General features: G+C 38.6%; 1 protein-coding gene across 1 annotated transcript; it reads left to right on the top strand.

The window, feature by feature from the left end:
- The first annotated feature begins 16,122 nt into the window (after positions 1–16,122).
- On the top strand, positions 16,123–17,609 carry LOC129253110 (putative odorant receptor 85d). Its single transcript, XM_054891364.1, has 3 exons — positions 16,123–16,889; positions 17,319–17,472; positions 17,538–17,609. Exons 1-3 carry the CDS (start codon positions 16,123–16,125, stop codon positions 17,607–17,609), a joined length of 993 nt encoding a protein of 330 aa, XP_054747339.1.
- Positions 17,610–19,334: the final 1,725 nt, after the last annotated feature.

The following is a 19,334-nucleotide window of genomic DNA, read 5'->3' as shown; positions in this document are numbered from 1 at the left end:
AATCTCCTGGTGCTCCTTGGCTCGACCTCTTCAAATTCAAATTCAAATTCTTCTGAAACAGAATACCTGGATATGGTTTAGCGGAAAACGTTACGCAACTAGTTATCAATAAAGGATACTGAGATATGTCCCGCAAATGTATGATAAGTGGATTTTTAAGAAGCTATTTTTGATACTTTAATCCTAAGGAATATATGGTGCGCCTAGGTCAACCTCACAATAAATCTCTCTGAGATGTTCATCACTTCTTTTACCAATAAGGAGCCCTACCGAGAATGAGGAAAATGAGTGTGAACGGATGGAGTGGGCTATATGAGCTATCTACGTTCCATCCTTCGCTGCGAAAATCCACATTGGCCCAACTAGGCCCAAAGCGAAAACTAGTACTTACATCTCACACACATATGCTCAAACTCCAGTCAGAGATGGATGTACACAGATACGCTCTGAGGCTTGGCGCGCAGATATCCGATATCTGCAAACGATTTGCACCTTCTGGGCCACTGCTCTGCCTACTGGTCTATGTAGACAGAGATTCACCATATTAGATGTGTAGATAAATTTTAAATGAGTTAGAAGATCTCAGTACTGTGAAAATCCAGGATCTTCTAAATGTTTTGATCAGCTTCCCATGCAGCCTCACTATTGGTTATAAGCCGGCATATATCCCATAGTGGACAACCGCTACGACATAACCTAAATTAACTTACGGAGCGGTTGCTTAGATTTCTGTGATTGCTTTTTCGACTGTGACACAATCACTTTTCAAGCACCAACAACTGTCGTGCAGATCTCTTTAACCTTAGACTGGTCTGTTCTGTTATTAATCCTGAAGTTTTAACGAGACCAGAGTTGCAGAAGCTCACAATCAAATTCTGATTTTCTCCATGCCGTGTAACAAAGGCATTAACAGAGATGAGAGAACTAGTAGATGAGCTGGCTGATAGGATAGACTGGATAGGATAGACTGGATATATCTGGCTGACGTGAATAGATCTTACGTGGACCACAAGGGTACGTAGTACTCCCAGTATTGCTGGAGTCGTGTTAAACATAGTTCGCACATTAAAGGAAAGCTTGAAAGTAGGAAAATTTATTTTCAAATAACTAAACTGTCACCACACAGTCGACGATGCCACGCACAATGCTTAAGAGAAGGATATACCCTCAAAATTGTGATATATTCTTTAAAAATCTATCAAAGAAGTAATGTTAATACGCAGGACTGTAGACTGTAATACCGTCTGCATAGGCTCGAGATGTAGTCTAGCGACTCCTGTCGGTTTTGCAGCTCAGCCTCAGAGACATCAACGGAGCTGTTTTTGAAGTGGAAGCTGATTCTCAAGAAGACAAGATAGACTTTTGTATACTTAAAGCTCAAAGTTATAGAAATCTGTATTTAAGTTAGGCTCAAATACAATTCACGGTACAAATGTACGTAATCGGTCTTTAAATTTATCAGTGTTCTTCGGGAACAGGAGCCCAGTTGAGCTATCTGTAAAGCTCAAAAACTACTTTTTGGAGGCGCCACGATCCTTAAATAAACTCGTGGAGATCAGGACACCAGTAAATACCAAGTAAAAAAAAACTTAATAACTAATTACACTTAACTTTTATTACTTCCCACACTTCTCCTACCCACAAAACCCGTCTCTCTACTCTCCTAAGACGAGCAGTAGGTAGGCGGTGGAGTCGATGAACTCGTAACATTTGATCTGAGACACGAAGAAAAATATGTAAGAGAAGAGGTGAGATTAGAAAAAAAGAGTAGTCAACTGACTAACTTCAGCTGAGTGATCCGAAAAAATACTTTAAAGCTATGCCACACGAGTGTTGCATAACTGTACATACACGTTGCAGAGGGCACAGAGAACACAGGCTGTCCATCCTATTGCCCTCACCATTGTCAAAGCTTATGCCAAATGTGAAAATAAATGAAATTGCCACGCTACTTTTGCACCCTCTTCAACTTCGGCGATATTAAGCCAACTGACAATATCACGTCGGTTGCATCAACTCGTTTTCTCTTGCATTTTTCTTTGCATTGACTTTATTTCCCTTTCAGCTGCGATTTCTGTCCCTTGTGTATATTTTTGTTTCACAAGCAATAAATAAATAATGGAAAATTTTTAAATGCGCTCCACAGCGCGTTGCTTTCATTTCCACAAGCTACCATCATCCGCAAGCACATTAAGTGGGCTGATGAATGTCCTACTTGCGACAAGCGATGACCTCGCGCAAATACTGCGAAAGCGTAGCATACTGGCTGGCAGTCATGTTCCGGGAGTGCAGCTGTTGCAATGTTGCACACAGCAAACCAGTAAGCGCACAATGGAATTCCAATATGTTTTTCGTTTATTCCGCTGTGGCGTTGAAGTTACTCTACTTGGAATTTGGTCGGTACGAGAGGAGGTCAAAAAGTCAACCGTTGGATTGAATCGGAGAAAAGTAGGGAAACCTTTTTTTCTTACTTAAAACTTCGCTGTCACTCTAAGGAACTATAAATACTAAGTTTCACTCAAATCGGTTTACTAACCGTGGAAATATTGTCAGTTAAATAAGTGAATCGGGAAGAAAACAGCAGCTATAAAGAAAATTTAGCTTCATGACATGAGAGAATTCCGCATTAGGGAAAAAAATATCACAAATCATTATAGCAGAAATATCATGTGGCCAGGGACACTCTCGTTTAGAAAAAATATTGATTTATAAGCGGTATAGTCTGTAAAAGCAAGATAAAGAATCTATTGAAGACGATCATCGATCACGCTGGCTGTTTGAGCCGGTGTCTTCATACATAGTTGAAAAAGTCCGAAAACTTATTCTAGAAGTTACACGTTTGAAATGGACAAAAGATACATAAATGGTTATAATATCATCAAGAATCGTTTAGAAGTTATTCATCAGCTTCTTGGTATGTCTAAGGTCAGTGCAAGATGACTGTCGAAACTGTTCACATCCTTTCAGGCGCAAATGAACTTTGCATGTCAAGATGAGTTTTTGAATCAGTGTAGCAGAACAGGGATAGATTTATGAAACAGATGTTTGTTGGAGAGCAGGACTGTGTATACCGCTACGAAAGCAAGTCGAAGTAAAAGTCTATACCGAGTCTCAAAATAGGTACAATACCGCCTGAGAAGTTTAAGGTGCTACAATCGGCTGGAAATATGATGACTACTATTCTATCGGATTCAAAAGGCATATTATTGGATGTTTATAAGGAATAAATAACAATACTTGTAATACGGAGAATACTAAGCTAGACATTTAGAAAAAGTACAGAGAAACAAAGGAAAAGCTAATAAGAAAAGATGGAAAAAGCAAATAAGGTTATTCGCGCTTATTTTACACCAAGAACGCTCATGCGCAGGAGCCATATTGCGATGGCTCGTTCAGCCTCTTTAAAAAGCACTGTACGAAAAAATATTTTTTTTCCATAAAAAGAGGGTGTCAAATTTGCTACCGTTTGCACTTTCTTATGGTGAATCGGCTTATAAAGCCATCTCATCCTTATTTTTCTAGTTATATGATATGTTCAGAAATTCTATAAAATAACGAACAACATTTTTGTGGAACCTTTTAAAGCTCTAACTTCGCAATAGAAGGCCCTTTTTGGTTTTTTGTGGAAAAGGGCAAAAAATATGCTTATTTGTTAAGGGCAAAAATGTACCACAAAAATATTTGCCAAAAATTGTGTAACCTTACTAACTCTTCTTGATCATTCCAAGGCTTTTGACACTGTCAATCACAAGCTAATGTTTCTGAAGTTAAAGAATTTATTTCACTTTTCATCTCCGCCGGTAGACCTAATCAGCAGAAACATTCAACGCATTGCACCGCTTCTCCCTCGACTACAAAATTTTTGTGATTGTTTGATTGAGTCATATTGCTACCATTTTCTTGCTGTTTATTTCCAGACCAAGGCTTCGTCCTGCAATGACTAGAAGATCGATTTTGGCCTGCATGTCGGAATGTACGTGTGAAAGCAGGCAAATAGCGTCCGCATAGTCCGGGTCATGTAGTTGACGTGATAGCGTCCAAGTGATGGCATGGCTTCTTTTTTCCACTTTCTGCCTTACTTCGTCAAGTGGAACCGCGCATAGAAGTGGCAACAGTAGTCAGCCCTTTCTCTTACACCGGAACTTGGTCTAAACGGAGTGCTAGAGAAGTCCATATTGCCTGACGGTATCAAAAGCCTATCGATGAACACCATATAAAGTGGAGTGTTCTATTATAAAAGCTGTCCAATCATTATTCTTAATTGGCGCGATAACTGCTTATGCGATTTTGACCGAGTTAAAAAAGTCGTTTCTTTCTCGTGCTAACCGGCACCAGTGGAACACACCAAGTGAAGTCAAGTCCTTCTTTACCTGATCTTTCCAGCTCAGAGAAGGCTGTCCTCTTCCTCTGCTACCACCAGCTGATACTGTATCGAATATTTTCACAGCCGTGGCCGCTGGACCTTTATTCATCAGAACTTATTCAATAATTATCCTGAGAGTATTCGCTTGATCTACTCAGTTCCGGTGAGGACGGAAGCCTGCTGGTTCATGACGTAGTGACATTTCGACCGGTTGAAGTCTATACAGAATATTAGTTGCGACCATTTTATAAATAGTGTTGATCAGCGAGATGTCTCTCCAGTTGCCATATTACCGAAAGTCGCCATTTTTTGTAAGCTTATTGCACCGATGTGGGGGTGTAGAATCGATGCGATATTGTATGTATCAGTGATAAGTAATTCAGCAGGGATCCCGTCATCACCTGCCGCTTTGTTTCAGTTGAGTTTATGAACTGCATTTTTAATTTCATTTTATACAAGGAGTGAGACTGGATATTGCCGAGTTAGGCTTACTAATGTTTGAGTTCTCTTCTTAACCATGCTGTTCGCCATGTAGTAGTTAGAGATCGGCGTTAGTTAATAGTATTATTTGATATCCTTGGCTGTCTTTATTCCTAAATTCATACCTAAGATTGGTCAATGCGACTGGCTTTACCGTGTCGGTTATCTGCTCCCAGGAAGTATCACCGCTATCTGTCAATATTGCGTTTAGTTCAGAGTTGTAGTGAGTTTTTATATTGATGTTGGCCAGTTTTGTTTTTTTTTTTTGTATTACTCCTTCTTCTTCTTCAAATCATATCAGCGGTTGCCTATGGGTAAAAATATCGAACACAGAATTTGTCTTAAATTTTGTGTTTTGAACGGGATTTCGTGTGCCGAATCGTTGAAAATGTTGCTGAAAGCCGAGTATGCTTTACCAAAAACACGAGTCTACAAGTGGTATAAAACTTTTGCAGAGGGCCGAGATGTCGTGAAAGATTTTTCCCAATCTAGTCGCCCATCAACGTCTTCAACGGATGAAAATATCAACAAAGTCAAGGAAATAGAGCTGGAAAACTATCATTTAAGTTTGAGAGAGGTAACTCGTTATCTTAGCATGTCTCACGAATCAATTCGCAACATTTTACACCATCAATCGGGCAGCTCAACTCCATCCAAGAAAGTTGAATTTCTTTCAAAAAATTCATGGGGAGAAGGTGGCTAAAGACATGCTTGAACAAGTGAATTCGGGCCCAACGTTTATCCAGCGCATCATAACAGGTGATGAGTCGTGGGTATATGAGTTTGACACGCAAACCTGTCAACAGGCGGCTGAATGGCGCTATCCACATGAGCCGAAACCCAAAAAACCACGTCAAAGTCGGTCAAAAGTGAAAGTCCTGCTACTCGTTTTCTTTGATTATCATGGTGTTGTGCACTCGGAAGTCGTTCTAAATCGTTCTACAGTAAATAAATAATATTATTTTTTTCAGCCGAAAGCCTCCGATGCTAGCGCTGAACTACTTTTAGTTTGTATCATCATTTTATTGTTATGTAAACCTTTATAAAATAAAATAAAATAAAATAAAAAAAAAAATTATATTATTTTGAAGTTAAGCGACGTGAAAAGAAAACTCATGGATCTTGCGCCATGGTAATGCACCGTGTCACAAGGCTCTTGTGAACTCTTTACTGACCAAAAACTCGTCGGCAAATATCATCACACAACCACCGTATTCGCCGAATTTGGCCCTCTGTGACTTTTTCCTTTTCCCAAAACTAAAATTTCCACTCCGCGGACGCCGCTTTGAGTTGATAGAGACCATTAAAGAGAATTCGCTGAAAGAGCTGAAGAAGATCTCTCCATATGCGTTTGATGACTGGACTAATCGTTGGCATATCCGAATTGCATCGAATGGAGCCTATTATGAAGGTTTGATGATTAAACAATTATTTTGCGTTTTATTGAACAATTCCCGCTACATTTCGACAGAGTGTATATGTATAAGTTACGGAATTTTTATTATTTATTTCTAACAAACTAAACTAAAGCTTTCCCAAAAAATGAATACTACTGATAATGAATTTTGAAGGATTGACCAAATAAACCTCAGAAAGGATCTTCGAATTGTATTAGACATAAAGAACAATAAATCGAAATAAAAAAAACATTTCATATTTTATTTCAAATTTCTTTTCGCGTAATTTTTGATCTCCCTTTCAAATGCGAATTTTTACTGTTTTTGCTTGCGTGCTGCCTTTGCTTCATATATAATTTTGTTACATTTTGTTTGCCAACATCTTTCTTACACACTCGACTTTATTCGATTTCTTCAACGTTCCTTACATTTCCTCTGCGCCAGCGGCTTGCATGCACACATACACATACGCATACTCCCACTGCCGAATGTATTGCATGGCCATATTTTCCTGTCAACATAACTGCTCTTGCCACAATATGTTGCAAGACAATGACGACGATTGCCTTGTCGACGAGCCGCACCACCAACGGGCAGTACCGACTCCCTGAGCGGCCTGCAGCTGTTTAAAAAAAAATTTTGTACTCACACACACATACCCACACACACATTTATTCGCACAAATGAGAGTTGTTTTCTGATTATGCATATTTTTGTATGTATGTGTGTGTGTAGATGCATGCCAGTGCTTGGTATATGTAGTATTCGCTGATGCTCGAAAATGGGGCAAGGAAAACTCACAACAACAATTGTATAATAGTCGGCAATGTGGCAGCAACATTAATACAGCAAATGTGGCACTTGATTGACAGGCTGTCCACATTGCGCAAATTGTCCTTGGCGCACTTGCAACATGCAACGACGCTATAGCGATACACCAATACGCATACACACACAAAAGTATTCATGTACTTGTTTGTAAATGACACACAACAACAGTGTTAATAAGTGTGTGGCTTGTAACTAAGCAATCGGTGCATTGTGCGCGCTCGAATGTTTCGTATGTGACAAGCAATACATGTTGCATGTACCTACACTTGTACTCGCATGTGTGTGTGTATGTATGTGCATGTGGGTAACATGCAACAGCAGCCAGCGTCAAGGGAGCTGTTCCAACATTTTGCTGTGTTGCCGCTAGCAGCAGCGGGTCATTGGGGCAGTGTGGCACTCTGCTGAATTCATCGCACACACACATATGCAATCATACATGCACACACACGTCCCACCTGCTATGAGAGTGGTCGTGTTGCATGTATGCATGCAAATTACCCGCGCGGCGCTACTTTACCATTTCAATTCTTAATCAAGTGCGTAATAAAGGCAGAAATACTCAGCGTGCAATCGGGCACGTGTTGCAAGTGCTTGCCGCAACATTGTTATGAACCAAAAAGTCGTTGCAAAGGCCTTCCACTAACGTGTTTTTCAACAATCCATTCACTGTTAGTTTGCAAAAATTTCTCAATCGAAAATGTGGAAATTCACTTGCAACAAGCATGTTGCAAACATTGACGCGTATGTTCCAACAACTGCAAACTGTTTTAGCAATACAAATATTTTTTGAACTTTTCTACAACATAAAACCATTTTCGCCGACTGGGGGTATGTGGTTGTGTGGCAGACTGTGTTTTGTGTGGCATGTTGCGTCGCGCTGTGCTACTCAACGTTGCCTCTACACAACCAGTTTTGCTGCGATTTTTGTTTTGCCACTCAGCATTGTTATGGCATCTGCTTTATTTGTCAGCATTTGCATGTTGCAACAATGCCACATTTGCATGTGAAAATTTTATGTTGAATAAATTGCAACAGTTGCCACATTTTCGAGCGCAGAAATCGGAAAATTTTCCGAAAGGAAAATTGTTGGGCTTTATGTCTTTCAATTACAAATTACTAAATGGATAATGGCTTGGATATTAATAGAAAAGTGGATAGAGTAATTACACTGTGTAACAATTCCGGGGTCATTGTCCAACTCTGTACGAAAGACCTCGACCCATATAGTAAAACCTCCAAAATCGTTTTGCGGTCTTTGGTCAAATTTCTTTAGCCATTTTAAATTTGCAATATTTTGTTTTTAGAATAAATGAAAAAAAGAAACACTAGTTTACGACAGTTTAAATGGGAGTGAAATATTGGCTCTTAGAGAAAACCCGCACATCCATTTTAGATTCCATCTTGGATCCGTCGGTGAAAGAGACAGACCTAGTTCAGCCCTCACACCCCACTTTGCGAATGGAACGATCTGTGCGAAGTACAGAGAAGGAATGAGAAATCTGGCTCAAAATGCTACCTATTCCACAGGAGATTGACACGAGAGGCCAACCTTCTTCAACCAAATGTGGTTGAATGGATTGAACTTGAAAATCAACGGGAAGAAAGTGCAGAATGACATTAAGCACGATAGTGGGGCATGTTCTACACGCCCCAGTGATGCTAATGTATGCAGTCCTCAGCACTCTCTCTAAGTTAGTGGTGTTATAGCCCTCTCGAAGAAATACCCACCAATCTAGGCAACTATATGTCTAAATTTGCAGAACAACTAAGTTTTACATTCATAGTACGACATGCGGCTTAAGATCCCATTTGTTGCCGAACATCTTAACTGGGCTGCCAATGGAGCCTGGGGTGAAGTGTTTCACCAAGATATTTAACTTCCGGCAAGAGCATAAACAACTGGTTGTTTATTCTAGGAAGTCTATAAGGTGGAGGTTTGTATTTTCTGGTGAATATCGTGAACTCCGTTTTGTCAGAGTTGGCTCTAAGACCGCAGTTGGCAGGTCATCGACTGAGTACAACTAATGCTCCTTCCAAAATTTCAACCATGATCGAGAATGAAGTATAAAAATGTCTAATCTATTTTGAGCAGTTTTCACTTAGTAGTTACTTAATATTTGCCTTGTCTTTTCGCCACTCGCTAACGCATGGCGAATCGATGGTGCCTAACTAGTATACAAAATATTATATATGTTGGTAGCACTGGAAAAGTGCTGGCAAAAACTACATTTGCTTGGAAGCACTTAATGAGTATTAGTAAGACCGCGTTCACATAGGGCAAGTTTTGTTGCTTCAACTCGTTACTTGTGATGTTCGTGCTCTGTCAACACCGTTTGTGTTCTCGTTCTTCTCAATGTTGTTGTTGACTGTAGACTAAAAACTAACAATTGCGAGGTATGTGAGCACGGCGGGCAGCACTAAAAAAGAATTATCTCTATATGAACAAGGACCAACGAAACTTACCTAATATCGAAAAAAAAAGTTGGCAGCACTGAAAATAGTGAGTTAAACCAGTTTTATGAGGTATAGCCATACTCGTTAGCGGCGAATCGTGCTGGATAACTTTTTTTTGCTTCCACATGCAAATGGTTTTTCAATTGAGCAGCAAAATGGGGAATCAGTTCGCCAATCAAATAAAATCTCTTTTGCACTGAATGGGATTACTATTCAATTTGGCCATTTTCCATATCAACCAATCTTATGAGACTTACTTCAAACAAAAACTGAACTCCGACTTAAATCGGATTTTTCCCAAAGGGGGCAGCTACATTTAGAAAGCGTAATCTGTTCTGAAATTTCCCGTTATTATTTCATAGTTTTCAAGATGTCTCATATCAAAAAGTACGCACAGCCAGCGACAAACGATAGCACCACAACATTTTCACCAATTTTGACTTTTTTTGTTAATATTCCTATTTTTTTATTAAAGTATAGCTCATTAACTAACAAAACACATTGCAATACAAACTTAAAACTTTATACAAAAATTAATAAACATTCATAAACTTTTTTTAATAAATTTTTTTAATTAGGTTTCTCAAAAAAAATTTTTGTATGCAGTTTTATAACTTATTAAATTTTAGTGCAATAAAACTCGAGTTTAAAGTTGTTGATTTTTGATAATTTTCTCTATGAAAAAATGTGCTTTCGTTGTAAGGAGAAAATGTGAAACTCCGCCAGAGAAAAGAATTGTGAAAAATTAGTGGCATTTTATAAAAACATAGTTCATTTTACAACTGATGCCTTATTAATCCAAGTTTCAAACCTTCAACAAGATTTTTAAGTATCCAGCAAATTTTCATACAATTTCAGACATTTTAATCAAAATTTTAAGAACCAAATTTGGGTATGCAGTTTCATAGGCCCTTAAATTTTAGTTTAATAAAGTGAAAGCTTGAAGGAACTCAAAACTCTGATGGATTTTTGATAATTCTTTTCCTTGACTGTTGCGTATTTTTTCCACCAACACATTTGTTGTTTTTTGTTTTTTAATTATGCATTATCCTATTGTATAGGGTGGGCCATGTAAAATTTTTTTTTTGATTCGGCTATAAAAAAAAACTAATCAATATTTTTTCAAACTTTGCACACTGTCATTTATGAATGAAAAATAATATCGTTCAAATGACTGCCACGACTAGCTTTACAGTAGGCCATTCGATCAACCCAATTTTTAAGCACATTTTCGATTGTTTGGGCTCCAATTTCATGAATGGCAAATTCGATTTCGTGTTTTAAAGCATCAATCGTCTCTGGATGGTTCGCATAGCATTTATCCTTAACGGCCCCACAAAAAATAGTCCAACGGGCTTAAATCACAACTCCGAGGCGGCCACTTGATATCGGAATTTCGGCTGATTATTCGGTTTTCAAAAACGGTAGCCAAAAGTTCGAGTGTAACTTTGGCAATGTGACAAGTTGCACCGTCCTGCTGAAACCAAATGTCGTCCATGTCATCCTCTTCAATTTTTGGAAACAACTCGTTGAGCATGCCACTGTAACGCTCGCTTTACTGTAACCGCGGCTCCTCGCTCATTTTCGAAAAAAATGGCCCGATGATGCCGCCAGACCAAAACCGCACCGAGCAGTGACGCGTTGTGGATGCATTTGCTTCTCTACAGTAACGTGTGGATTTTCTGAGCCCCAAATCCGACAATTTTGCTTATTAAAGTGGCCACCGATGTGAAAATGGGCTTCATCAGAAAAGAAGAAGAAGACTCACCACTTTGGAAATAGGTTTTCAATATTTCCCAATTTTTTTCAAGCGTATAGCGTCCCATTTCGTAAATGTCAAACCTTTAAGTAAATTATGAACGCCATTCTCACAAAAATAGGTGATTCAAAAAGCAAACGCTATATGGCCCACCCTGTATTATCACTAGAAGGCGTATGTGAGCCACTTAAGACGCATTAATACGCCCTCAGTAAGAGGTTTTGCGCTTAATACCACAGGAGCTGCCTAAAATGGAGTCGGTGGGTGTTCGCGCCTATTCGTCTTTAGACGCCCAGATATCAAAGCCATTTGAAAGGCGCCCTTGACTGAAGGAACTGGTGAGTGACTACGGGAGTGGTATGAAATGTCACATTGTTTTACAAAATTATTAAGTCATTATCTAATTTGATTTTTACTTTTTTTTCCTTGCTTCTAATCATATTATAATTACACATGCCTATCCTTAATTGCCTAAAACCACTTATCCTCAATCCTCATTACAGATAAATCTAGTTTAAAGTGAACTATTCATAAATAACAAAGGCTACCCAAAGTAAACCTAAACTTATAGACATAATTCAAATATTTATTCACACAGCTGGTGCTTTCCATTTCAATTCAACCGGGCTATTCGGGTCAGGTTCTTCGGCAATTTTGTTTTTCGGCTCAAAATCGATTTTTTTTAAATATATAAGAACATTTTTTTTAAATGCTCATAACTTAGTCAAAAATGAACCGATTTTAATGATTCTGGGTTCAAAATGATCGTCATTACTTTCACGAGCGATTTCATGTAGAAACAATTGCAAAAAAGTAGTTGAACATTTTTTATTTTGCAAAAACAAAAAAATTCGAAATTTTTTCGAAATTCAATATTTCAAAAAGTGTATTTTTTTGTTTTAACTTTTTCCAAATCAAGAGAACACCTCAAACTTCAATTGAGCTGAATGCCCAGTAGCTAAAATGAGTTGTTTTTAGTAATGAATTTTTGAGTAAAAACCTGTTTCGCACTTTTTGTTTTTTGCAAAATAAAAAATCTTCCACTATTTTTGTGAAATTGTTTCTTGATGAATCATTCAAATCGGTTCATTTTTGACTAAGTTATGAGCATTTAAAAATATAAATCTTGAAAAAAAATTTTTTCGGGCGAACAAAAAAATACGTGTCTCATTATTTTGACCAGAGAGCAACATATTTGAGTTACATCGAAATCGAAGAACATGACCCGAATAGCCCGGTTGAATTGAAATGGAAAGCATCAGCTAGAAACTAACTTTTCTATGGTATGAACTGGGATATGTCGGGTAGAATCGTACAGATCCGATCCGGTTGACACTCTCGTGGAATAAACAGGTAATAATCACTTCAAAAAGTACATAGTTATGGGCCATCTTTCATTGCACTTAAAATTTAATTCCACATTTTCCCTTGACTTGTGTTTACTGTACTGACATTTAAGGTACGCTTTTAAAGTTTCGTGCGTGCCTATTAATTGCTCCATTTATCGCCATTAAATAGGTATTTATTTTTTAATATCCGTATATTGCGTCCATGGCTCTTACCTCTTACGATTACACTGTTCAAAATTAAGACAAAAAAATATACGATAAACAAAAATGTGTTCTTGAAAAGCTTTGAATCGAAGAAGTATGGAAGAAAACTTAGCATAACTGTTCATTCAGGAAAAGACTTCAGTAGAGACCAGTAAATTTTCAAATGTCATTGCGATCACTGCAAAGTTTAGTGTTAATAACATAGAGGGCGCCAGTCTGGAGCTTCAACCATTTCACCTGTGCCAGGCTCTTTCGTGCTAGGGAATATATTTGGTCAGTATATGATTTTAATTACGAAATTCATTCATGCCATCAAGTCAATACCAGGTAATCCAAAAATATCGCAAAAGTAACTTTTAAAGAAAGCTGCCTATTGAAGATCGAAAAATTCTGAAGGTTCCTTGATGGAATGTATTTGACCTACCTATAAGCCTGCGGCAACTGTTTATAATCTAATGCTCAGAAGTTCTAAGTGAGGCGCGTGGCGAAAGCATTTTGGTAGCAGCACATATTTCCAGTCTAAAGTGTATTGCCTTCAGAAGGCCTTCAAGCTGTACCATTCTAACGGCCAAGCACACAAGCAGGTCGGGCATGTGCTGACTCTTCGGAAGCAACCAGTAAGCCTCTGCAAGACTCATATTTGTGGACTGTGTTTTTGAGAATATCCCAAGGCAAACTTTTTTCATTAGCAATATGCTCTAACAAGGAGCAAGAGGTCTAGTGGGTAGGTCCAAATAAAACTGTATCATATTATCTTAACATCTCGTATAGTCGTCAGAATATTAGCAAGTCTACTTATTGTCGACATATCATCAAATTGAAACTAAGTTAAGTGATTTTCATACCTAAAGCTAGGCCCAGACAATTCGATTCGGTTAGGCTTTAAAAATTAATGCTCCCTCGCTATTTATTGGTCATAACCACGTCCCCTCCTACGTAAAACTGCGAACACTAAATAAAAGAAAAAAATATATAGCAAAATTACTCATCTTTGGTATAAATTATTTACCCAAAACACAAAAATACAAGTAAAAAAAGTTAAAAAAATTGTTTTAAATTATATTAGAATTATTTAATAAAACAAAAACTAAACAACAAAATTCCCATTAGTTATGTGAAGAAATACTGTGCAGGTTTTCGAAACAATTGTGGACCAATTGTGGGTTCAAATATGACATGAATATTATTGAGATCGTACAATACAAATTCTCACCCATTTTCTATTTATTGAGATCAAAGTTTAGATCGTTTTGCGAATTTCAGCAATTTAATTAATCAAGCAAATAAGTTTATATTAAGAATAGACAAAATCGATCGATAACCACGCCTACCTCCCATATAACGGTAAATTTTAAAAGCAAAAAACATCAGAAGGTGGTAACTGTGTCATAAATGTAGTAAAATTATTTAAATTGTATAGAAGTGATAAGCCCGAAAAAAGAATAGATAATATACGAAGAGAAATATGAAAGAAAAAAATTGGAAAATAGACAATGTCACACCCTTTTTCGTATAAATGCTTCTTGGCTCCTCATCGCATGAATCTCATAAGTGGCTAGTTTAAGCTTAAACTTAAAACATTCCATTTAGATCCGACATAAATACTATTGAGGTCAGATAAAGACCACGCCCCCTTTTTACATGGTAAAATTAAATTCCCGTTCGTATCTCTGATGTTATTGGGCTATAAATACCATTGTCTATGAGTTTGTTTGATTACAAAAATGATCAGCTTGCACAAACTAAATTGACTAAATGATATGTGCGTGGATATATACAGATCAGTTCGAATAGATTTTAGATCTTAGATATTTCAACATTTTTGTATAGTTTAGTGGATCTCTGGGGACCTCTGCTCCCTTGCGGGTTACAGTCCAGTACCAATCTCGTGATGCTATCTGGTGGTTTTCTAAGCGTTTATGCACGGGTTTCTCATTCATTAATCTTCACAACGCGTCGTTGCTGACGGAGTTCGGCCAGAATATTCTACAAATGATGCGAAGGCATTTGTTGACAAAAGATTGTAGCTTTTGTGTACTTCCGTACAACAATACTGATTTCACACATGGGCTGTTTGCATTTGCCCGTACGCCGCCCTTGCTTGGTTTAGCCTGCAGTTGACATCTTCATCTGCTCCGCCGTTTGCCGCGATAATGCAGCCGAGCTGGCCGAGCAGCTTTCGACAAATTTCACCAGACTTCCATCAGACATTTTATTTCTTGCTTTATTCAGGTGGACTCTCGTAGCTTTGGTCTTGGCGATGTTGACCTCCACCGTTACTAGTCTGTCCGTCTCCGCTCGCATCTCAGTGAGTTTGAGGCAGACGTCATCGGCAAAGTCCAAGTACTCAAGATGTCTAGTGAAACCCTCTACGATGCCTCTGTTGTGCAGGATCAATCGGCTAATGACGTCGTCTAGGACGATGGCGTTGAGAAAGGGACAGGAGGCGAGATGGGTCACAATCTTACCTTACGCCTGCTTTGGTGGTGAATGGGTGACTAATATTGCCATTATGTAGCAGTGCCAGTTCGGAGTTCCTTATATGTGCACATGCATACATAATATAATATAATAGCTGGCGCAAAATTAATCACCCTTTCGGAAGACTTATAATTTTTGCAAATGGCGTCGTACGTGTAGACAGCTGCAATATACAACGAACAAGCAATGGACTCGTAACCAACTTTTTATTTAGTGAAAAAGTTATCCAAAAACATAAATTGCATGATTTATTTTGCGCCTCCTACATAAATCCATATTGCGGATACAACGAATGGTGAAAACCTGCAGCGATTGGAGCTCAGAGGCTGCAAGGTTCCAGATTTCGAAACCGTACCTAAGAGCGGACTTCACGTTGAAATTAAATATTTTTATTTTTGTGCGCCGCGCGATAATTGTGGAGTTCCACACAAAATTTTCTTCACCGAAAGTTTGCCTCCTTTTTTTTATACGGTTTTCGATGCCATCTTTTGAGCCAACATTAGCAAAAGGAGCTCAACGTTACTGACTTGGAATAGTTAGAGTTTACACGCATCATCTTTATTATGGCAATGTCTATTTTTAAGCCTACTTCTGCGGAAGTTGCCCTACTTACGTTAATGAATTACTTAAAATCAAATGCTTATCTCTGTCTTCAAAAATTTTCCAAGTGTAAACAATTATGCGCAAATTATTTCAATTATGCCACGTGAATATACTTCCGTTTAAAAATGTAAGCACACTTAAGTGCTCACGCACCCATATATACCCGGGAGCTCATCTGCGCTGCACGCATAATCAGTCGCAATGCCTGAACATCCTGACCATCCTGTCCATTTCGAAAGCTTCAACTATCTAGCCAATATATTCTACGCCAGCTTTGGCTTGGATGCCTACGAGAAAGTGGGCGTGCAACCAACGAAAAGGGCTTTACGATTACGCCGCTTATTGCAAAAAATATATTTCATCATCGTAATTACCAATAAAAATATATGTTTGCTGAGCGAGTTTATGTATATACTTTTAGCCTTCGCAAACAATAAGAACTTCGAGGAGGCGACTAAGCTCACTTCATTTATGGGCTTCGTCATAGTCAGTGACATAAAAGTTTTTAGCATCTGGAGTCAACGTGCACGTATTGGCGCCTTAATGCGTGATCTGTACGCGCTGTATCCCAAAACTTTGGCCGAGCAGCAGTTGTACAATGTGAAAGGTGAGCTGCAACGTTATAAACGATTTGCTTATGCTTTTATTTTGCTGCACGAAGTGTTAGTCTGGAGCTATAATCTCTTTCCGCTGCTCAACTATCTCATTAATGACTTTTGGTTGGGGATACGTGAAGTGATCATGGAGTTGCCCTATTATTGTTGGATGCCATTTGATTGGCGTGGTAATTGGCGCTTCTATCCGATGCTGATCCATCAAATGGGTGCCGGACAGGCGTCTTTCTCCGGGCAATTGGCCAATGATTTGCTCCTGAGTGCTGTAGCTGTGCAACTAATTATGCACTACCGCCGACTGGCCAGGCAACTTGAAACGCATGCAGCGGGTTTGGGAAGTGATACCGAGAAGAAGCACAAGAAAAGTGCTTTGGCGTGCAGTGCGAGGGATTTGCAGTTCCTGCGTGACATTATCGTCAAACATCAGATGGTTTTGAAGTGAGTGAACATATTTGACTTTTTCAACAGTTTGCTGTGTAAATTTCTTATTTTTAGACTCTCACAGGAGTTTAATGAAATTTTTGGCATTTCATTGTTCATCAGTTTTACCTTCACCGTGCTGATCATCTGTTTTGTGCTCTTTCACATCACCATTGGCGCCAGCATTGATTCGTTACTGATGTTGGTGTTCTTTTTCTTCTGTTCGTGGGTGCAAATTTTTCTCATATGCTATTATGCACAGGGAGTTTTAGAGGCGGTAGTTAATATTTTTCTATAAATAATAAATTTTATCTATCTAGCTTCCTCTCTCTCTCCCCCTTTCTCTCTTTAACGCTTTTAGAGTGAAAATATCAGCCAAGCGGTTTACAATCGCAATTGGTATGATGCTGATTTGCGTTATAAAAAAATTATATTACTAATAATGCAACGCGCCCAAAAACCAGCCAAGTTGCAAGCTACTTCCTTAGTTACTGTCACTATGTCTACGATGACGGGTGTGGGTACCGTCTAGTTGAACTTTATGTGATTTAAGAATTAAAAAAAAAATATTTTTTTTTGCAGATGCTTCAAATAAGTTATAAGGGATTTGCCGTTATACGCACCATGTATGCACGTGAACCCAGAAAGGTTTAAAATTCAAGTTTTTATAAAGTCAAACCAAATGTAGTGTTTACAAATTACCAATAAAACGAGTCTAGAAACTCATCATAAGAAATAAATAATTAGCGCGTACACTTCTATTAGGTGTTTGGATGAGCTCCTCCTCCTATTTGTGGCATGCGTCTTGATGTTGTTCAATAATTGGAAGGACCTACAAGGCAGAAATACTCTCAGTTTCCCGTTGCCTGCCGAGGAGCGACCGCTACTAGAAAAAATTTTGGTGTTTCATGCACAGAGACTCGAACCTCGCACTCCCGAATAGTAGTCACGCACCAGTCCATTCGGCGGCCGAGAATCACCATACTAATTTATAATAGAAAGAACTCAAAATGATAATTCATCATGAACCGCTTTAAATCCCCGAAACTATTGAATTATTTCCAAAATCTGTATTGAAACAGATCGCATAAGAAAAATCTCAGGTCATTTAGAGAAAATATTTTGCTTTTCATTTTACTCCCCGCTCACATTGTTCCAGTAGCCCTTCAGCCTAGGAATTCGAACTGCACTGGGAATTCAACACAGTGATTAGATTGGTGATCTACTTTTCAACCCAGTGCGGGATTTCCAGTGCAATTGAAGTCGTGTAAACGGAGAGAAAGATTTCTTCTAATACCGATGGGTTGTAAATGTTAAGCTTCCGAGTGTATTTCTGCCATGAAAAACCTACTCATAAGAACCATCTCCCGTTCGAAGGCATCATAAAAGGCAAACCCCTCCATTTTCTTAACAACATCAATACGCACGTAACAAATTAAAAGAGAAACTCGACCAAACTCTCAACAAAAAGAGAGGAGGTTTTTACTACTGAAATAATGTAAACCGACCTTAAATATTGTAAATACAAATGTGAACTCCGCATAATTAATGGATATTATTTCCCTCTGAAAAGGCGTCTAAGCCTTTCGGCTGTCTTTTCAAACTGTACACCAAGAAACTCAAGCCATTAGAAATATGGAATGAGTTATCAGAGATAAGTTCTTTGTAACCTCTTTCCAAGGCAAAGAATATCTCCTACATAGAAGGATATGAGAAAGCGTCCGAAGCGGTAGAAATCGGCTGTCCACAAGGCGTGCGCAAAAGGCAGATCTTCCCGCTATTCCCGAAGCAGGCCGTTAACAGGTGGACTAACAGGGATACCTGCAAAATAACTAAACAAACGTGGCCCAATTTCGACACATCCAGAACTGTCGAGTTGTTAAGAAAGCCACGAGCAGGCATATTCAGAATTACGTCAGCATTAACCGGTCACTGGCCTTTGGGAGACCGTGCAAGGAAGATGGAAGGGCACCCCACAGCGATAGATGTACAAACTGCAATCAAGAAAAATCTAAGGAAACAGTGTGTGCGTAAGTGCCCAAGTCTGGATTCTCTACGACATAGAATGCTTGAAGAATTATCAATGGTTAACTTGAAAGAAATTGCAGAAAAACAAATAGACAAAATAGGCAGATTCATAGCCAAATCAAGATGGTTCGACTTATAAGAGGCAATGCTTCTACAAGCGGTGTATCAAAATGGCATCTTTTGTGCTAATTGGGTCTGGACTGTGTCACTCAGACAACACCTCTCCCACCACCACCACGCTGGTTGGCTTTGTTTTTTATTTTAAGACTATGACAAGAAGACAGCACTCAGTTCCTCCCAAAGTGTTACTAAAGGTTTATCTCTTAGAAATATTTACAAATAAAAGTGGGA

Source organism: Anastrepha obliqua, chromosome 1 (genome assembly GCF_027943255.1).
Source record: "Anastrepha obliqua isolate idAnaObli1 chromosome 1, idAnaObli1_1.0, whole genome shotgun sequence".
NCBI lineage: Eukaryota > Metazoa > Arthropoda > Insecta > Diptera > Tephritidae > Anastrepha > Anastrepha obliqua.
Note: the sequence above shows the minus strand (reverse complement) of the source record. Positions and strands in the feature narration are given on the sequence as shown.